The 19,580-nt window shown below is 38.8% G+C and overlaps 1 protein-coding gene across 1 annotated transcript; it reads left to right on the top strand.

Moving 5' to 3' along the window:
- The first annotated feature begins 1,236 nt into the window (after positions 1–1,236).
- Positions 1,237–12,270, top strand: dhx33 (DEAH (Asp-Glu-Ala-His) box polypeptide 33). The gene is made up of 12 exons (XM_053486008.1): positions 1,237–1,571; positions 2,323–2,483; positions 2,595–2,822; positions 3,761–3,931; positions 4,201–4,386; positions 5,716–5,827; positions 7,702–7,861; positions 8,030–8,118; positions 9,047–9,174; positions 10,015–10,218; positions 10,662–10,748; positions 10,843–12,270. The coding sequence occupies exons 1-12, from the start codon at positions 1,364–1,366 to the stop codon at positions 11,149–11,151; spliced, it is 2,043 nt and encodes a 680-aa protein (XP_053341983.1). The 5' UTR covers positions 1,237–1,363; the 3' UTR covers positions 11,152–12,270.
- The last annotated feature ends 7,310 nt before the right edge of the window (positions 12,271–19,580 follow it).

Raw genomic sequence — 19,580 nt, 5'->3', positions numbered from 1 at the left:
GTTTCCTCCGGTTTCCTCCCATCGTGCAAAGACCTGCAGATTAGGCTAACTGGTGTTCGCAAATTGCCCGTAGTATGTAAATGAGCATGTGAGTGTGTGTATGCCCTGCGATGGATTGGCACCCTGTCCAGGATGTACCCCATCTCGGAAGCCTCCTGGGAGGCCTATGCTGCGATTTGTGTATCAGTCTTACACCAGAATGAAAAACTTGTGATATTTGGAGTGACCCATGTTTTGTTCATCTATGGATTCAGCAAAAAGATTGAAAGTCATTCCACAATGTTGATCGAAAACAACTTGTCCATCTTTGAAGACGTTTTCAGGTAAAACAGTTCCACAGACACCTGTTGATTTTGTAATTTTTATTTGATTTATACTCTTTTATATATTTGGATAACCTATTTTATCTGAAATAATGTACAATAAGAATTTAAAGAGACACATTATGACAAATCAACACTATCAAACCTAGTCCTTTGAAATGTACATGGATGTAAAACAGAGAACAAAAATCAACAAATGCTTCTGGTGTTTTCCTGGAAATAACATACACAACTTGAATTAATTATCAACATTTTCTTCACTATTTTAATATTATCATTATACCTTTTAATATAAAAAAAAATGGAGATAAAAAAACGAAAAAAAAACATTTCATGGCCATCATATAACAACAACATTTATTGCACAGTAAAGTTGTGACCACAACTTTTGGATGTTAAACATATCCTCCTAAAGTGTCTGCTGTGGAAAGTGACACTGTATCACCTTTATTATACAGTACATTCTTAACAGTAATGTTTGTTCTTCATCTAACAAATAAGTCCACCACAACATTAAGACGATCAGGTGGCTTTAATGTTGTGGCCCTGACCAGTCTGTGGCTACACCGCCCTATGACTCAGCAGATATAGTTATAGTACTGTATGTATACCTGTATATACTGTAGTATAGTTATCTTCTGGTACAAAAAATAAGCAAAACATGAGAAAACATTATATTTATTAATATATATATTTTTGAAGTATATGTACTTCATTATGAACATTAATTTCCAGCTATTCTCTCATACGTTCGCATAGACACTCGCTTACATGCTTACAAGGCCTAGCGAGGCTTGGTTAACAAACGAGTCGATTCTTTGAATCTTTTAGGGAGTCGACTCTTTTGTAAATCAAGCCTCGATAGACTCTGACGTCAATTCCCCGCGACGTCCGTGCGTGCGCCATGTGAGAGGCGATTCCCTTTAAGATTAGATCAACAGCCGCAGAGTGGCGAAGGCCTTGTTTACACTTTTAACCTTTGCTATTTGGGTTCGGAATCTAAGAGGAAGTGTGAGTAGGACGGGTTAATCTTCCGGATCATGCCCCACGACCCCGATCCTCCTCCGGCCAAGAAATTTAAGCCGGGCTCCCCTTTCTTCCCTTCACACAAGAAGCCTGGGATGCTGCTGCCGAAGAAGGGAAATGCGCCGACTCCAATAGACGTGCAAAGGAAACAGCTTCCTATCTACCAGGCCAAGTCTCAGCTCATCGACCAGCTTAGACAGCTGCACAGTGCCGTGTTAATCGGTAAGAGTCTCCATAATACTGTGTATGCTGTAGCACAATAGTCTACAGAAACTCAGATACACAAAAGTAGCACTTGATTAGACACCATAATATAGATTATAATATGATATGTAAGCATAAAGATATAACAACCCTAAACATTTTTCTGGCAAGACTTAGTTTAAACTCACTGGGTGTTTAAATCAAGTCCGCCTACCATGTTTGTGAACTTTTCATAACAGTGACACTGATCAGGTACAAGTACGAGGTGGTATCAAAAAGTTTACGATGATACTGCAATAAATCGTTTTGATTGTATAGATACGACCCTGAGAAGAAGCAACAGTCTTCACAGTGGAAGAGACCATTATTTCCACAACCAAAAAGGCAAGGGAAGTCAGCACAGCTTGCCCAAGTGCTTGCTCATCATCTTTTTTAACGTTTGCGGTATTGTGCATCGTCCAGACGTCTATAGTGAATTCTGCTGGCAGGTTTTTAAAGTGTGTGAGGGAGGATGTACGCCAAAAGCGACTGGATCTGTGGCGTGTGAATCTCAAAACTTTCTGATACCCCCCTCATAGATCAAATAAAACAGCATAACATAGAAATGATTAATTTTCGAATCCATAGAGATGATGATCTCTACTCTAATTCTGATGTGACATGATTGCAATGAAGCATGAATTTCATAATATAGGCATCATAATATGCTGTAGAGTTGGTCCATACAAAGTACAAAACTTTCTGGTTGCTTGTTTGTTCTATTCTCCAGGAGAGACAGGCTCGGGTAAAACCACTCAAATCCCTCAGTACCTCTACGAAGCTGGCATCGGTCGGCAGGGCACCATCGCCATCACTCAGCCTCGACGTGTAGCCGCTATCTCGCTGGCAGGGCGCGTGTCCGAGGAAAAGAGAACTCCGCTTGGGAAACTGGTGGGTTAAGGAATCATTCACGCATGTTTTAGAAGAATATGATGTCGTTCATTCATTTGGTCCCATCTTAAGCTATATTTTTTCAAAAACATCAATTCACCAAATTTACAGGTGGGCTACACAGTACGATTTGAGGATGTGACATCCCCAGACACCAAGCTGAAGTTCATGACTGACGGCATGCTGCTAAGAGAGGCGATCGGAGATCCACTACTTTTACGGTACACAGTGGTGATTCTGGACGAAGCTCACGAGCGCACAGTGCATACTGATGTTCTCTTCGGCGTGGTCAAGAGCGCACAGCGCAAACGCAGAGAGCAGAATAAGATCCCTCTGAAGGTGAGAAAGTGATATGGGTGAATAAGGTTTGGGGATAGGCCATTTAAAAAATGTAAAAAATAAATAAATTGTATATATATATGAGCGACGCCTGACCCCTTTTACAAGATTTGAAAACGTTTTTATGGTACATAATACAAACCACAACACACTAATCAGCCATAACGTCAACACCATCGCCTGGTCACTTGAATAAGATTGATTATCAATTATACACCAGTAAACTGGTCACAGGATTGTAAGAACCCAAGACTCATTTATGCCTGTGGGGAGCAAATTGTAGCCTGTCCGGTCCGATCCCACAGAAAAGCCAGTTTATCACAAATTGCTGCAAAAAAAGTCAATGTTATTTAATTTATCTAGTATTTCTAGTTCTACAATTGCAACACACCATATCTAATATTGTTTAACGTATTTCTAGTCATTTCTTTTTATTACTTGCACACTTACATTTTTTGGCATGTAATTAAATTAATTTCAAAAATCTGTAAAAAATTTTTTTTTTAAATAAACAATAATTTTAAGCCTCATGGTGGTGTTATGGTTAGCACTGTGGTTTTGCACCTCCCGCGTTCAAGGTTGGAGTCCCGCCTTCGGATCTGTGTGTACTCCAAAGACATGGAGATTAGGCTAACTGGCATTTCCAAATTGCTTGTAGTGTGCGCGGAGATGGACTGGCACCCTGTTTATAGTGTACCCCACCTAGTGCCCCAAGTCCCTTCGGATAGGTTTCAGGCCTCCCATGACCCTGCACAGAATAAGTGGTATAGAGAATGAGTGCTTGAGTTAGAGTGTAATCTTTTTATACTGATAATACGAAATAGTACACTGAAATATATATATATATATATATATATATATATATATATATATATATATATATATATTTTTATTTTTCAAATTTTATTTATTTTTTATATCTGTGTTATAATTTTCAGGTTGTTGTGATGTCTGCCACCATGGACGTAGACCTGTTCTCTCAGTATTTTAATAAGGCTCCCGTGTTGTACTTAGAAGGTCGACAGCATCCGATTCAGATCTATTACACGAAGCAGCCGCAGTCTGATTACCTACACGCAGCGCTTGTCTCTATCTTTCAGATTCACCAGGTCAGTCCCTTTCTCACATATTCTCATAGAATACACTTTCTGTTAACTCCCAGTATGTGCATTAATACCAATTATGGTGTTTGTCGATAGTATGAGCGACTTTGTGTATCTACATACTGTTGTCTTTCCTGATAATCTGACTGGTGATGATTTTTACTATATTTGTTACCTTTGATATAAAGGCAGAAAGTGTTTGATTAACGTTTGTTTCATTATAATACTTTGGCTGATGAATATATTTGCGGTAACGTGAACTGTTGGCTACACAGGAAGCTCCTCCATCCCATGATGTCTTGGTGTTTATGACGGGTCAGGAGGAGATCGAAGCTCTGTCTCGTACGTGTCGGGACATCGCCAAGCACCTGCCTGAAACCTGCGGACCCATGGTCGTAATCCCTCTGTACGCATCGCTTCCTCCAGCCCAGCAGCTCAGGGTCTTCCAGTCTGCACCTAAGGTACCCTTTGATGGTTCCTTGTTGATTAGATTTTTTTTATTATTTAAAAGCATGTTAACAAGAAATGGAGAAGAACTGATAGAAGAGTAAGCTATTTAATGCATAAACATTTGAACGTAGTAAACCTTCATTCGGTAATGCTGGAACTAATGGCTATTATATAGTAATAACCTGTCAATCATTGACATGAGAATTTTCTTTTTAGCTTATGAATCACGGAATTACTCAGGGGCACTTATTTGGCTGTCAGCTTTTAAATTAAGCTTAATGTTGTTTTAGGCATGTGCTGACTAACAGTAACAACAATTAGAGAGGTAAATTTTCTGAAAAAAAAAACAAAAACGTGAGTGGTGCTTGCTGTGGCAAAACTCGGGCCTAGGGCGTGGCTTGACAGCATCACAATGATCCTGAGAGACCAATTGGTTGTCTGAGTTAAATGAGCCCAACCCCATGTTAGCATGTTGCTAGCATGATGCTAACGTGTTTAGCATGTTGCTGGCACTTATTTTGGCATCACTTTGGAGTTATGCTAGCATCACGCTAATCATGTTAGCATCTTGCTAACATGCTAATGCTGTTGCTAACAACATGCTAATCATGGTAGCATCATGTTAGCGACATGCTAATTATATTAACTTCATGTTAGCATCTTGCAAGCAGTATGCTAATCACATTGGATGTTGCTAGCATGACTTTAATGTGATTAGCATGTTGCTTGCAAGATGCGAATATTCTAAGTACGTTGCTTGCGTGATGCTAATATGATTAGTATATCGTCAACACGTCATTAGCATGTTGCTAGCATGACTCCAATGTGATAAGCATGTTGCTTGGCAACCAATGGGATCCACACTTGGGTCCAGTTTCAAAGTTCCTATGGAAGTTAGCATTATATGTCAATGGGGCAAATTTGGGCATCTTTTGTGCCCCACAGGTGCAACTCATTCTTTCTTGCGGGGTATGTTCTGACGCACCTTGCAAGACTCTTCAAATGTGGTAAATTTAAAATTTCTACTAAATTATTGCCCTGCGTTAGAATCCGTCAGTTAACCTCAATGTTAAGTTTGCAGGATTTTTGGGGCAGTTCGCAAGCACCATAAAAAAAAAAAAAAAGAATAATTAGCCTGTGAGCACCAGTAATAAAAATAAATAAAAAAGAAAAAGATTTTTCTGTCCAAGTGTCAGATCAAGTATAAGCAAAGTAGCAACAATAAAGTATAACATTTACTTACATTTCGTACCCATACCCCAAAGGAAAATGGTTTCCTTCTGGTCGAACAACGAGAGTTTTTTTGTTCTATTTGTCAACATTCTCTTCACACATTTCAGGGCTGCAGAAAAGTCATCCTCTCAACCAACATCGCAGAGACGTCTATAACTATTTCTGGGATTAAATACGTCATTGACACGGGAATGGTGAAGGCCAAGCGCTATAACCCAGGTGAGAGCTCTGAACACGGGTCATACGCAGTCGATACAGGATTTAACAATAGAGCTTTATCTTTAGAAAATGTGAGGGTGAAAAGTTATCCGCACTTCGGCTATATAAAAACTCTGGATGGATTTATTACTATGAGCCTGAGAGTAAACAGCATAGTGTGGCATAGAAACATCCTCAATCAGCAACCAAGAAAAGGTTTTACAGGCAACCATCAGCTGGAAAAAGTCTGGTTCAACAATCAACAGTGCTCGTTTGAGTGAGAGGCTTATGAAAGAGCTGGAGCCTAAACAGAATAAACACAGATGACTGCTATCCAAGGGCCTTGTGATCTTGCATGACAATGTTTGTAAGTCATGTCCCTAAAACCTCTGTATGGTTTTAGATTAACTTGCTTTCTGGACGAGCATCTGTTTAAGACTTTGAAGAGGGCCCTAGATGCCAAAGGACTCAAATCTACAACATATCCGCTGCACAGAAAGCTTTAATTGGACAGATTCCACCGAACAATCAGATGAAACCTTACCACCATCTCACTGATACACAGACACTACAGAGCATTAAACATTTTTAGAACTCCAATTTTTATTCATTTATTTATTTTTAAATTCTATGATTTTTGCATTCTATGATTTTTTTTTTTCCAGGATTTTTATGACCATGCACATTACATAAAAGATTTTATTCATAATGGTAATTAAAGGGAAACTGCTGTTTTTCTTAAATTCCCTGTGATACGTTACTTTCAGGTTTGTACATAATATATAAAATGTGATTTGCAAACATTAAAACATGTACTGAATTGAAACTAGCATCCGGCACTCAAACCTGTTTACTAGTTTGTTCATAATTTAGATGCAACAAAATTTGAGGAATAATCAGTGGCAGGTGCAAAAATATTGTGTAACACGACTGTGGGGTTAAAATAAACAATTATGCATGGTAAGCAATTATGAACAGGAGATTAAGGAACTGTCGAAGATAGAATTCATCATCTTCGTGAACATGCTCATTTTGTGTTTAGGCCCTGTCCACATTGGTTAAATCTTAATATGGATGTTTAAAGCACTAAACAAGTACAGTTAATGCAATTGTGTTAAAAGTTATGAATTACACCCAAACAAATCATGCACCTTCTTTGAAAGCAGGCAATAAGAAAATAGCATTTCTGTTGCAGTAATGTAAAATGTATTTAGGTCTTTACTTTTCACTTTCTACAGTCGGGGCCTTAAATTCTGAAACAAAGGTGGCTTTTTTTGGCAGTTGGCCTCTGTGCACCACCAGTTTGTATTTGAAATGAACCACGATGTGAGCAAAGATCACTCCCAAGGGTGCCAGGCTTCAGGCAGTAGTTGATGCAAAGTATTTTCCTCTAAGCATTAGAACAAATTAGTCTTTTTTTGTAATCAGTTTGTTCCATTCTTTATGAGCCCGCAAAGTATGATGGTTAATGCTGCATTTTATTATTTTTTTCAAATGTCATGAATAAAAGCTGAAAGTCTTGAAGGTTTATTTCAAATTCAGTGTGGTTTGGTATGTGGTACAGAGGCCAAATGCCAAAACACTTATTTTTGTTTCAAAAAAATGTATGAACCTGACAGTACTTGAATCAAGCATGAATCATTTTCATACCGTCTGTGCGGATGCAATACCATCTACGTACCATGTGGTGAAGCGGTACCTTATCATAACCCGTATTATATTGTAGTGTGTTTATCACTTACACATATGACCGTATCTCATTTCAGGCACTAGTGATATTGCATGCACTACTACTACATGTTGGATTGATTAATAGTCTGAAGGCAAGCATAAATGTGCATATTTAATTTCTTCCTGATTCATGTGCATGCTGTTTTTGTCTTGTGCATTAACAGACAGTGGTCTGGAGGTGTTGGCTGTGCAGCGGGTGTCCAAAGCGCAGGCCTGGCAGCGGGCGGGCAGGGCAGGGAGAGAGGACTCTGGCTCCTGTTATCGCCTCTACACTGAAAATGAGTTCGACAACCTAGCAAACATGACCGTACCTGAAATCCAACGGTACGGTGATTCATCTGTTGACATTGTGCTGTGTTTCTGTTAATTGGCTTCATTCAAGATTACAGCTTACACTGTAAAAAAATGCCACAATTGCTTTAAATGTATGTAGTATAATTTATAATGATTATGATGATCTGTCTTTGCTTGCCTGTTCTGTGTGCACTATAGGTGTAACTTGGCTGGTGTAATACTACAGCTGCTGGCTCTGGGTGTTCCTGATGTGCTCAACTTTGACTTCATGTCCAAGCCCTCACCTGGTTAGAGACATGGCTTTTTTAATATAAGTAAATATAAGCAGAATTCTTGGCACTCTTCGTGACCCTGTCCAAAAATTCATATAATATATAAGTATAATACAAATAAATAAAATCTGCAGTAACTTTTCTGATCTTAAACATGTATGGGGTGCCAACTAGTTCTATTTTTATATGATATTAATAATTAGTGCAGTTTCTTTTGGAAGCACACTGCTTTTAAAATTATAAGCAGCCTCAATATTTCATATATTTAATATTTACTGATAAAAATGAGAGAGGTGTCACGTTTTGTACTAGGCCCTTATGGTTAATTTAGTAATTATTGTTATTGGTTGTTAATAATGTATAAGTTATTATGTATAAGTAAATAATTATAGTTGCAAGCAACGGGCCCCAGCACCCTGCCCCATCGCCAACCGGGCGCTCCAGAGAGACAACGGGCACAGTGGGCTCATGCATTTAAAGGGAACATACCAATACCATTATGACATAATTTTAGAATTTTATGTTTAGATCCCCCAAAAGGCCCCAGAAAAAAAAGCGTCACACTATGATGTCACTCTATATAATGTCACACAGGAAGTTAAGAACCATTTTTCGGCATAGGTTTAACGCATCCTCAATGTATTGAGATCACATCGGCCCGGTTTGATGGCGATTATATAACTCCCCTTGGAGGAGTACATCAAAACCCAATGGATGCATTTTGCAAATGACCCAAAATAACTGACCTTCTGTTGAGTAGAGCCCATGAGACCATGAATTGAGCCCATGACATGCAATGCAAAAGTTGTTTAGCTCATAGTTGTTGAGCTCCAAATGTCTATTGGGTTTTGTGTGCAAACAAAAACCAATAGACATTTGAAGTCTTACTACCTTCATGCATGCCGATATCTGCAGCAATACTGATCCTTGTGTGATTGAACAGAGTCGATGCGGATGGCGGTTGAGCAGCTGGATCTCCTGGGAGCTGTGGAGAGAAAGGATGATCAGGTTTCCCTCACTCCTCTGGGCAAGAAGATGGCCTGCTTTCCCCTGGAACCTCGATTTGCTAAAGTAAGATGGGCTGATCCTGATGCTGCATGTGTGTTTATGCCTCTGACGCAGCGGTGAGGGTATTTTGAGTTTGGTTTGTCCATCTGTACGTGCATCTTTCATGCAAGATTAGGTGATTTCTCAAGAACCAGGAGTTGAAAGTAAGTAGGATTCATGTAAAACTGTGATTGTAACTAAGAGATGAATGGATTGGCTTAGATTTTGCTCATTGGAAAACTAAATGTCAAATAGTTTTTTTTTAAATGGCTTTGTTTTAGTCATATTTAAAGTAAGAAGTCAACCTGGGATTACTTTGCTACGCTAATGCACTTATCCCAGTGTTCCACTAGTGCTTGGATACCATCAAGTTTTCTCAGTACACCAAAGCCATGATTCATGTTTGAACTCCTTTAATGGCCCTAACATGTGAAAATCACTTGGACTGTACGGGGGGGATGTGGCAGTAACTCCCAGCCGAGTTTCAGTAATGTACAAGTGGTGTTCGTGAATGTGTTTATACTGTAGTTCCTACAGACAAGATGTGTCTCCCCCAAGTTGGCCACAATTCAGACGTCATTCATGGACGTACGGCCTTCTTTAAAACATTTGCACCATTCAGACCTTTTACTATGCTTGACGTCATCTGTAAATGTCAATCAGTTTCACATCTTAATTCACAATAAAATCTGTTGAAGTTGAAAATGGAATCCCAAGTGATCTATACCATCATAGCATAAAAAAATGGATATAAGCTCAAGGGACAATCTGCAGCATCCAAGCACAGTGCAGATCCACCGCCAGGGAGTTCCTTATGTTTGTAATCGTCTGTGTGACTTAGATATTTGTAACATGGTTTTGCAGACCATCCTGATCTCTCCGGACTTTTCCTGTACCGAGGAGATTCTGACCATTGTCTCTCTGCTCTCCGTGGACTCGGTGCTCTACAACCCACCTGCCCGGCGAGACGAGGTGATTGCTGTGCGCAAAAAATTCATCTCCAGTGAAGGAGACCACATGACCCTGCTGACCATCTACAGGGCATTCAAGAAAGTCAGTGGAAATAAGGTAGGTTTTTTCAAGAGTTCAACTGATCACACACACCTACCTGGTTGGGCTCGTAGCCATAGTTTGGAGAGATTGACTCACTTTATTCCATACACGGTTCCTTTATAGCCCCCACAACGATCCATTTCTGAGGCTAGTAGCCACCCCTTAATTCTTCATATTAACTTTAAATTTTAAAATTCTGAAAATTACATTTAATGTTTAACAGTGACAGACAACAAAGTGCCTAAAGATTTGAAATGTTTTGTAATAATCTCAGCAGCAGCCTCATTTCCCCTCTCGTCTGTTCCAACCGCTCAGCGTTCAGTATCGCCAGGATACTAATCTCTGACCTGATCATCGGTTATCATCTGCACCTGTTTCTCACTGGTTCATGCTTAAAGATGTAATGTAGGTGTTTTTAGCCTACATAAGTTCACTCTTCAATGTTTTTGGTGTTGCAGGAGTGGTGTAGGGAGAACTTTGTAAACAGCAGAAACATGGGTCTTGTTGCTGAAGTCCGAGCCCAGCTGAGGGACATTTGCATTAAGGTACTTAGTGATTAAATCCTGTGGACAAACAAGGTCTTCATTTTGTAGCAGGATGAACTTTCGCCATGACGATCTTTCCTTTTTTGTTCTATAGCTGGGACTGAAGCTCGAATCCTCACTGTCTGAACTGGCTAACGTGCGGCGCTGCCTGGCACACGGCATGTTCGCCAACGCCGCTGAACTGCAGCCAGACGGCACCTACGTGGCTCTGGACACCCACCAGCCTGTTGCCATCCACCCGTCCTCCGTCCTGTTCCAGGCCAAACCGGCCTATGTGGTTTTCAACGAACTCCTTCATACGTCACGCTGCTACATGAGGGACCTGTGCCTGGTGGATGCCGACTGGCTACAGGAAGCGGCGCCAGAGTATTTCCGGCGGAAACTCCACACGGCAAAGAGCTAGTACAGCCCGGGGCTTCTCGGGAAGTTTAACAGGCGAGTTGCAGGAATATCTAGACCAGTCTTGAAGATGTTTCGCCACTCAATCCGAGAGGCTTTACATATTCATATTTTTGTTCTGATGATGTAATAAGTAAGAACATTAAACAGGGTGTCGGGGGAGGAAATTTTTGACAATTCCTCTTAATAAAGCCTCAGTGGATTGGGGAAATATCATCAAGATATCAGAAGTCCAACAAAGGAGCTTGATATGACTGTTTCCTCATCTGAAACTTGATCGAATAAAGCACCGCTGAATCTTTTGAAGACAAGTAAACGTGGACCGTTGAACCTTAAGAAATGACTTTACTAATAAATGTGTTTTGTTGTATTTTGTACCAATGACACATTTTGCACATGCTCCGAAAGCTTTTGACGAATTTACATCCTCCGGTGGTTTGATGCTGGAAGCTTTTTTTCTTTCTTTTTCCTACTTGCCTGTTTGAGCTTACCTTGTTATGAATGCTTGCATGTTTCCTTTAACTACAAAGCACCCCGGTTCATGATGCACCACTTGAGTGGCCGTGCTGTTTCTGGAGCTCGTTTTTGCTTACATGTGTTGATGAAACAGCCTGATCTCAGTAAATGTGTGTATGAACAAAGGCCCACATGTTGACTGGATGCTTGGCATGTAACAGCTGCCTTAATCCTATGTCTCGTATTATCTACACCCCCCTGTTTCAGACTTTCTTTATATATACAGTATATATATATATATATATAAATATTTTCTGAATCTAATATGTGGGCATTTATTATTAATGGTAACTGAAACTTCAGTGGATGTTTCATGCCGATTAATCGTCAATGCATAATTGATGTCGATGTAGAATTGATAGAAAATGCCCTTACAGTCATAGAAAATAAATACAGTATGTTATTTTAGTTAACTGATGGGTATCTGAGAAAACCACTTTATTTATTTGTAAAGTGGCCAGATGGGGGTGTAAAGCTCAGGCTTTTAGTGGATACGACTATGATTGATTTATAAGGCAACAATTTGGAAATTGATGATGTCTTTAGCAATTTAATATTCTCAGATGCGTGCCCAACTTTGTTGAGAATCTGGGGTTAGTTACTGTATCAGAGCTAGATTAGTTATTATCTAAAATTATTTAGTTATTTAAAAAAATGTAACTATTTTAATACATTTGTTTATTCTTTTTTGATTAATAATCATTAGAAAAAGATATTAGTATCTATCTATCTATCTATCTATCTATCTATCTATCCATTTATCTATCTATATATATATAGATAGATAGATAGATAGATAGATAGATATTAATATCTTTTTCTAATGATTATTAATCAAAAAAGAATAAACAAATGTATTAAAATAGTTACAATTTTTTAAATAACTAAATAATTTTAGATAATAACTAACATACATATATATATATATATAATGATTGTTGCCTGTTAAATCAGTGAATTGACTGAAATCATCAGATCGTTACACCCTCAAGTTCTACGATTAAACTCAAAGAAATTTGGATGAAAGTGAAATCCGCTAGTCAGAAAGCCAGACGACTCGAATCTTTCTAAACATAGAAACAACGCAATCGACAGACAAGAAAGACCACATGCTCTCCTCAGCCCACTTTCCCAGTGTCATGCTTGCTCTACTATTTCATCACACTCTTCGTGGTCTCAGCCCTGATTAATTGGATGTTCACCCCGTCCATCCTTTAAAAGTTCTGTGGCACCACAGATACCAGGGTTTTTTCCCTTTAAGTAGATATTTTAGCGCACTTTAGTATCTGGTACACAAAACTGACACAAGCCTATGCATGCCGATATTTGTATAACCTTTAAGTCTGCACATTTTTTTCACCTGCTACAGACTGTACACATAACAAATCCTCCTTTATTAATATGCTATGCATGGTGTATGATTAACACGGAATAAGGCCACTCAGGTTTCTCTGGAATGCTGAAAATACCTCAAATATATATATATTTAGTATAATCATTAGAATTGGTTGTTTTTAACAAAGATTTTGTTTAATGTCTGGAGCATGGACCTTCATCCAAACGATGACTTGACACTTCCATATCCAAATGTACTCGAGGTAATTCGTAATTCTTTTCTTGGTTTGTTTACACGCTGAATTCAAAACTATAACGTTGAGTTCTTGTGCCTTCACCGAAGGTTGTTCGAAAATAAACTACCAAATAAATGACACATTGAGGTATATATGCTTAATTAAAGCAATGTGGAGTTTTTTTGTCAGTTCTCTTTTCTGTTAAAATGGAATTTTCCACATAAAGAAGGCGATGCCTGCGAGGTTGCTTATTTGAGGAAGTGGCTTATTTGAGTCATGAAGGACATGAAGCAACCTTGCTTATTTTATCCTCCTGTGGGTGTTGCCTGTTTCTGCACACTGAATACTGCTGTCTAAACATGCTTGTTCTAGGTTTATGGAAATATCCCATTATAAGAACCACAAGATATTTGTGCTTATCTTAAGCACTATGCTGTGAAAATCACTTTTTAATCATTTGTAGATATTTGGTGTGTATGTACAAACATGAAGGGTTTCTCTTTCATTGTTCATACGGCTTTATCCTGTTTACAGTGTTGCAGCGGCCTGGAGCCTATTCCAGTGTACTCAAGGCATGAGGTGGGGAAGCACGGGGGGAACATGCAAACTTTAGCACACAGACCCAAGGTGGGAATCGAACCCGGAACCTGGAGGTGCAAGGCAAAAATGCTAAACCCTAAGCCACCGTACCTCTCATTAAGGGTTCAAACAATTATATTTACCCCTAACATGACTTCTGATAAGATAATGAGATAAGAATAGCACCTTCCCCACCTTGTACCCAGCTCTCAAATGTGATGGAAGCTCAGAAAACACTTCAATGTGCAGTGCTGGACCGGAGCTGAGAGCCTCTGAAACCCACTGGGACCTTTTAAGTATAAATCCACTCTAACATCAAAATATGATCATCTTTATTCGAATGGTGTCCATTATTTATATACTAAATGCTTGTGACTTTTGGTTTAAACTTCTACACTGACATTTTATGTTTCAACTGAATTCAGATGTGTTTAATTTAGATTAAATATATGCTTATCTAAAGATATAGACTTGTGGATCACTTTGTAGTTGCACTACATTCTGAAACGCAACGTTCAATATTTGCTCTCTCTACTACGACACTGGATTTTTTTATTAATATGACAATACGTTTATAACAAAACTCCAATCCAATAGGAGAGCTAATGTAGATCAAAGTAAGGATGATTATGCTGGTTATGATAGAAACGTGTCAGAACACACAGATTACTGTTTTGGTAGAAAAAAAATGGGAACCTACTCAATAATGGTGGGGGGGGGTGTGTAGTAATATTATAGCTGATCAGTGTATATTTGCAAGTCTCATGTATTGGATCATTTGCAAGAGCAATTATCAGCTGTTTTATAGAATCAGTGTATCCACACCATGCACAAAGAATTTTTTTTTTTTTACCATTTTGCATTGATCATTTTCATGTGCACATTGTGCCTTTGGTTAGAGCTGAGATTATTTTATTTTTCTTGGCAAACATAACTGTAGATTTAAAAAAAGACATATACCAATGATATAATCAGTGTTTTTATTGATTTAAGTGATTTCTAAACACCAACACAAGGTTTAAAACACACCACCACAATACACTGCTTAAGAACACCTTTAAAAGAGGGCCAAAGCAAAACAAGGCTCTACTCGTGCGCGCGCAGCTGCAACCTGATTCCAGCCAACAGCGCTGGAGAGACGCGCGCTCACGAGGCAGGATGGCGTCAGGTGCTTCAAAGGCGTGCGCGTACACGCGCGCGCGCGTTCTCGGTCAACAAGGCAGGAAAAAGGTTTTTTTTAAACAAGGTATATTCGGACCACGATCAGATTTCTCAAGTCATCTCCAGTGTGGGCAATCCTGGCCCTGTGTGTAAATAAATAATGCAGGGGAAAAACTATTTGTAAAATATGTATGTAAAGTATTTGCTGAATTATACATATACATACAATTTCTTACGTCGGTTCAGGACGAAGCGCTTTTGGTTCTCTTCCTCTTCACTTCACTGTTACGGAATTTCTCGACGATTTTCCTCTCGTGTCCTGCAGGACAATGGCGGTTGGTGTTCAGTCCGATTTCCTTCTTCGTTCTGCCTTTTCCTCCAGCATGACAGGGATATTCATCCAGGTTATAATATTCATACTGGTCGTAGTGCGCCTCCTCGAATAAAGCCAGCCTTTCGATGTCAGTCGCCATTTTTCTTTCTTTCTTTCTTTAAACACAATAATAAACAACTCTCACGCGCGTCAACAAGCTCGCTCCAGCTCTGTGCATAAACAACACCTCGTATCACGTGGTTTTATGTGTTTTCAGGCACTTTTGGGTCACGTGGCTGGTTCTCAATCGTTGATTGGCTGGATATTGGATCGCCCCGACAGACCATCAACTGCCATGCGCTTCCCCCCCCCACGCCACCACGCCCCCTATACTTTGCATAATCCAGATTTCCCTGCACCAGATTTTAATAGATAACAGATATAGATAGCATACAGTTACACGAGGAATACAATGACACAAATATGTGCAAATAAAATATATAAACAAAAGACAATGAAATGTACATTGTATCTTAGGGCCCAAGCACTATAAAATACTGTTTTCCTGTGTATATTACATACTGTTTATAACATACTGTTTTTTGCCAAAATGCATCCGATGGATTTCGATATACTCCTCCTAGGGAATTTATACGATCGCCACCAAACCGGGCTGATGTGATCATGACATGGGGGATGCAAAATTGTAAAGGGATTTTTAATATTTCAAACAGGTCAGCTGTGACGATGCCTTAAACGTATGCTGAAAAGTGGTTAATAACTTAATTTGCATTAAATAGAGTGACACGTTCAGTGACATCACGTTCAGTGACATCATAGTGCGATGCTTTTTTTCCCAGCATCTACTGACTATTTTACACATGTACACATCACAAATGTTAACACACACACACACACACACACACACACACACATATCAGACAGATCTCTCTCTTACACACAGACACGCATGCACGCACGCACGCATGCATGAACACATTCATATATCACAAACATATACACACACAAATCACAAATGTTAACACTCACACACTCACATCTCTCACTCACACATGTACACACACACACAACAGCTTTTTAGAGGTCTTAACATAAAATTTCTACTATTCTACACACACATCACAAATGTTAACACTTAGACACTCACATCTCTCACTCTCTCACATGCATGCACACATGCACACACACACACAGTTGACATGACAAATATTTAGGGCTCAATCTGACATCAGCTCTATTGGGTGAGCAGGCCTGGACTGACCATAGGGCATACCGCACATTTTTGGGCTGGGGCTGTCAGTCATAATTTAATATTTTTTAAAAAGTTTATTAGGCCAGTTTATTTATTACCGCAATGGTAGAGTATCTGAGACACGAATCGCGGCCCATTGGTTGACTGTCTTAAAGGACATTGAGCTAGTCCAATGAAATCTCAGGCCACGCCCTGCCTCCCTCCTGGCCAGCCCTCATCTTCCTATGACAAAATCTGCTATTTAGAGTTGTTTGAAACTAAACAGTGAGCGCATATATCCTTTGATGTGTCATATGCCTCAGCATATTGTTTAAATAATTAGAAAATGGCTATAATCCCAGATTAGGTAAATTGCCTAAAATTGCCTAAATTTGCTTTTTCTAATAGCTCATATTGTGTTTGTGTGTTTGTGTGTGTTTGTGTGTTTGTGTGTGTGTATGTGTGTGTAAAGGTTAGGATTTGTGTCGTTTAAATTAATTAATAACAAATGCTTTTATCAGTATAACAACCTGTCAGTGATATATTGCTGGCACAAATGTATCAGACAGTTGGGAGGAGAAAGGAAATATTTAAACAAGCTATTTAAACAAGGCCTGGAGCCTGTCCCAGGAGACTTAGGACACAAGTCAGGGTACACCCTGGACATGGTGCCAACCCATCGCAGGGCACAACACACACACAAACACACACTACAGGCAATTTGGGAAATTATCCAATTATCCCAATGTGCATAACTTTTGGACTGTGGGAGGAAACCGCAGTACCCAGAGGAAACTCACCAAGCACAGGGAGATGCAAACTCAGCAGACTACTGCAGATATCTTTTTGACTCTATGTCTAGCTGCTTCCAGGAGGTCTTAAAGAATAAAAGTCTTTAAACTAAATTCTGATTGTTGTATAGCAATTTCATTGTATAAAATATATTTTTTAATTATTATCTTGATAAGTTTAAAATTACTTTAAAGTTTGTGAATGTAATTAAAACATTGGATTTCACTATTGTATAAGGCCTTTTGGCCACCACTGTAGAATAATGTGGCTATAAGGTAATCTCTCTCTCTCTCTCTCTCTCTCTCTCTACAGTAAAACACAAAACATCCAAGTGATAGGATTCACAAAATGCTAGGCTGCTTTGCTTTAAATTATGTTTAGGGTATAATAGATTATGTCTTCATTATCCTGTATTATAATTTCTGATTGTTATTATTTGTTAAAAAAAAAAAAAAAAGAGAAAAAAACCTCATTTCTAAACAAAACATCTCAGTACTTGGACTAGAATATATTTTTCTCCACAAGATGGCAGTGTGCATTAAAAGAATAACTGTCTTTTGTATCCAGTACTGTACTGTTGTTTTTTATTCAGGATTACACAGAAATTGTGGAACAATTGTGATATGATAAATACTATGCACTGCAAGGTTAAAGGAGCAGGATTTGCAGGTTTGTGGCTTCACATATTTTGAAATAAAGCCAAATTCTATTCATTCACAAATATTCCCAGCCAGCTTACTCATCCTTAGAATAATAAACATACTATATAAATGTCTTTATGAACTAATAAATATGAACTAATGAGTGTTAGATAAGTTAGACGTTTAGCAACTATAATATTATTTAATGTAACTATTTAATAAAAATGAATAAATAGATTAGATTAAATAAATAAAAATAGTCGCAAGCATTGATGACCTGTGCCATCACCCGCCCCCCCCGCCAGTGTGTGTGATATAAATGTGTTATGTGTGTGTGTGCATTGTGAGAGAGATGTGTGTGTATGATTGTTAACATTTGTGATGTGTATGTGTGTAGAATAGACCGCAGATGCTGGAAAATAAGCATTATACCATGATGTTACTCAATGTGATGTCACTGAACGTGATGTAACTGAACATGTCACTGAATATAATGTCACTTAATATAATGCCACACAGAAAGTTATTAATCATTTTTCAGTGTAAGTTCTTTTAATTTTCATGAGTTTTTAAGCATGTTAAGACCCCTAGGGTGGGAAAAAAAAATCCTTGGTAAAACAAGAGAGTCATGCGCAACCTGTAGTGCTTGGGCCCTAAAAATGAAAAACCGTATTTTTTTTTGTAAATGTAATTATTTAAAATAAATAAATAAATAAATAACAAAATAGGCGGCACAGTGGTGTAGTGGTTAGCACTGTTGCCTTGCACCTCTAGGGTCGGGGTATGATATATTTTATGTCTTATGTTTTTTTTGTTCTGATATGCCGTTGTCGTCGCACTGTCACTTTGTTGTTGCTCGTTTTGCACATTTGCACGTGCACTTTATGTTGTTGTCTGTTGTCTGGGAAGAAGAAACCTGTAGATAGTCTTTTAGTTAGTTTTTTTTTTTTTTTTTTTTTTTTTAATTTAATTTATGTTGTAATTTATGTTAGGAATATCTGTCTTGTCTCTGCTAGCCAGCTAACTAGGCCTCCTAGCTAGCTAGTTTAGCTTCTTTGTTAATTTATGTTGTAAGTTTATGTTGCATGTGGCACCTTGGTCCTGGAGGAACGTTGTTTCGTTTCACTGTGTACTAACTGTATATGGTTGAAGTGACAATAAAGCCTACTTGAACTTGAACTTGAACTTGATTCCCAGCCAGGCTCGATTCCCGTCTCTGTGTACATGTTCTCTCCGTGCTTGGTGGGTTTCCTCCGGGTACTCCGGTTTCCTCCCACAGTCCAAAAACATTTACGTTAGGTTAATTGATGTTCCCAAATTGCACACACACATACACACACTCACACACTCATTCACACACTACAGTGTGTGTGAATGTGTGTGTGCTCTGCGATGGATTGGCACCCTGTCTAGGGTGTTACCCTGCCTCATGCCCTAAGTCTCCTGGGATAGGCTCCAGGTCCCCGCGACCCTGAATACAGGATGAGTGAGTGAGTGAGTAAAAAAAAATACCATGTTCTGTCCCACATGATGTAGAAAATTACACCCCCCAAAAAATCTCACCGTGTATAAAATAAGCGGTTTAGAAAACGAATGAATGAATGAATT

Source organism: Clarias gariepinus, chromosome 24, assembly GCF_024256425.1.
Source record: "Clarias gariepinus isolate MV-2021 ecotype Netherlands chromosome 24, CGAR_prim_01v2, whole genome shotgun sequence".
In the NCBI taxonomy this organism is placed as follows: Eukaryota; Metazoa; Chordata; class Actinopteri; order Siluriformes; family Clariidae; genus Clarias; species Clarias gariepinus.
This window is presented reverse-complemented; position numbering and strand designations above follow the sequence as displayed.

Coding starts and splice junctions, on each gene's coding strand:
- dhx33 (XM_053486008.1), top strand. CDS start 1,364: ATGCCCCACGACCCCGATCCTCCTCCGGCCAAGAAATTTAAGCCGGGC. Junction 2,484..2,594: donor GAACTCCGCTTGGGAAACTG/GTGGGTTAAGGA, acceptor CCAAATTTACAG/GTGGGCTACACAGTACGATT. Junction 8,119..9,046: donor CATGTCCAAGCCCTCACCTG/GTTAGAGACATG, acceptor GTGATTGAACAG/AGTCGATGCGGATGGCGGTT.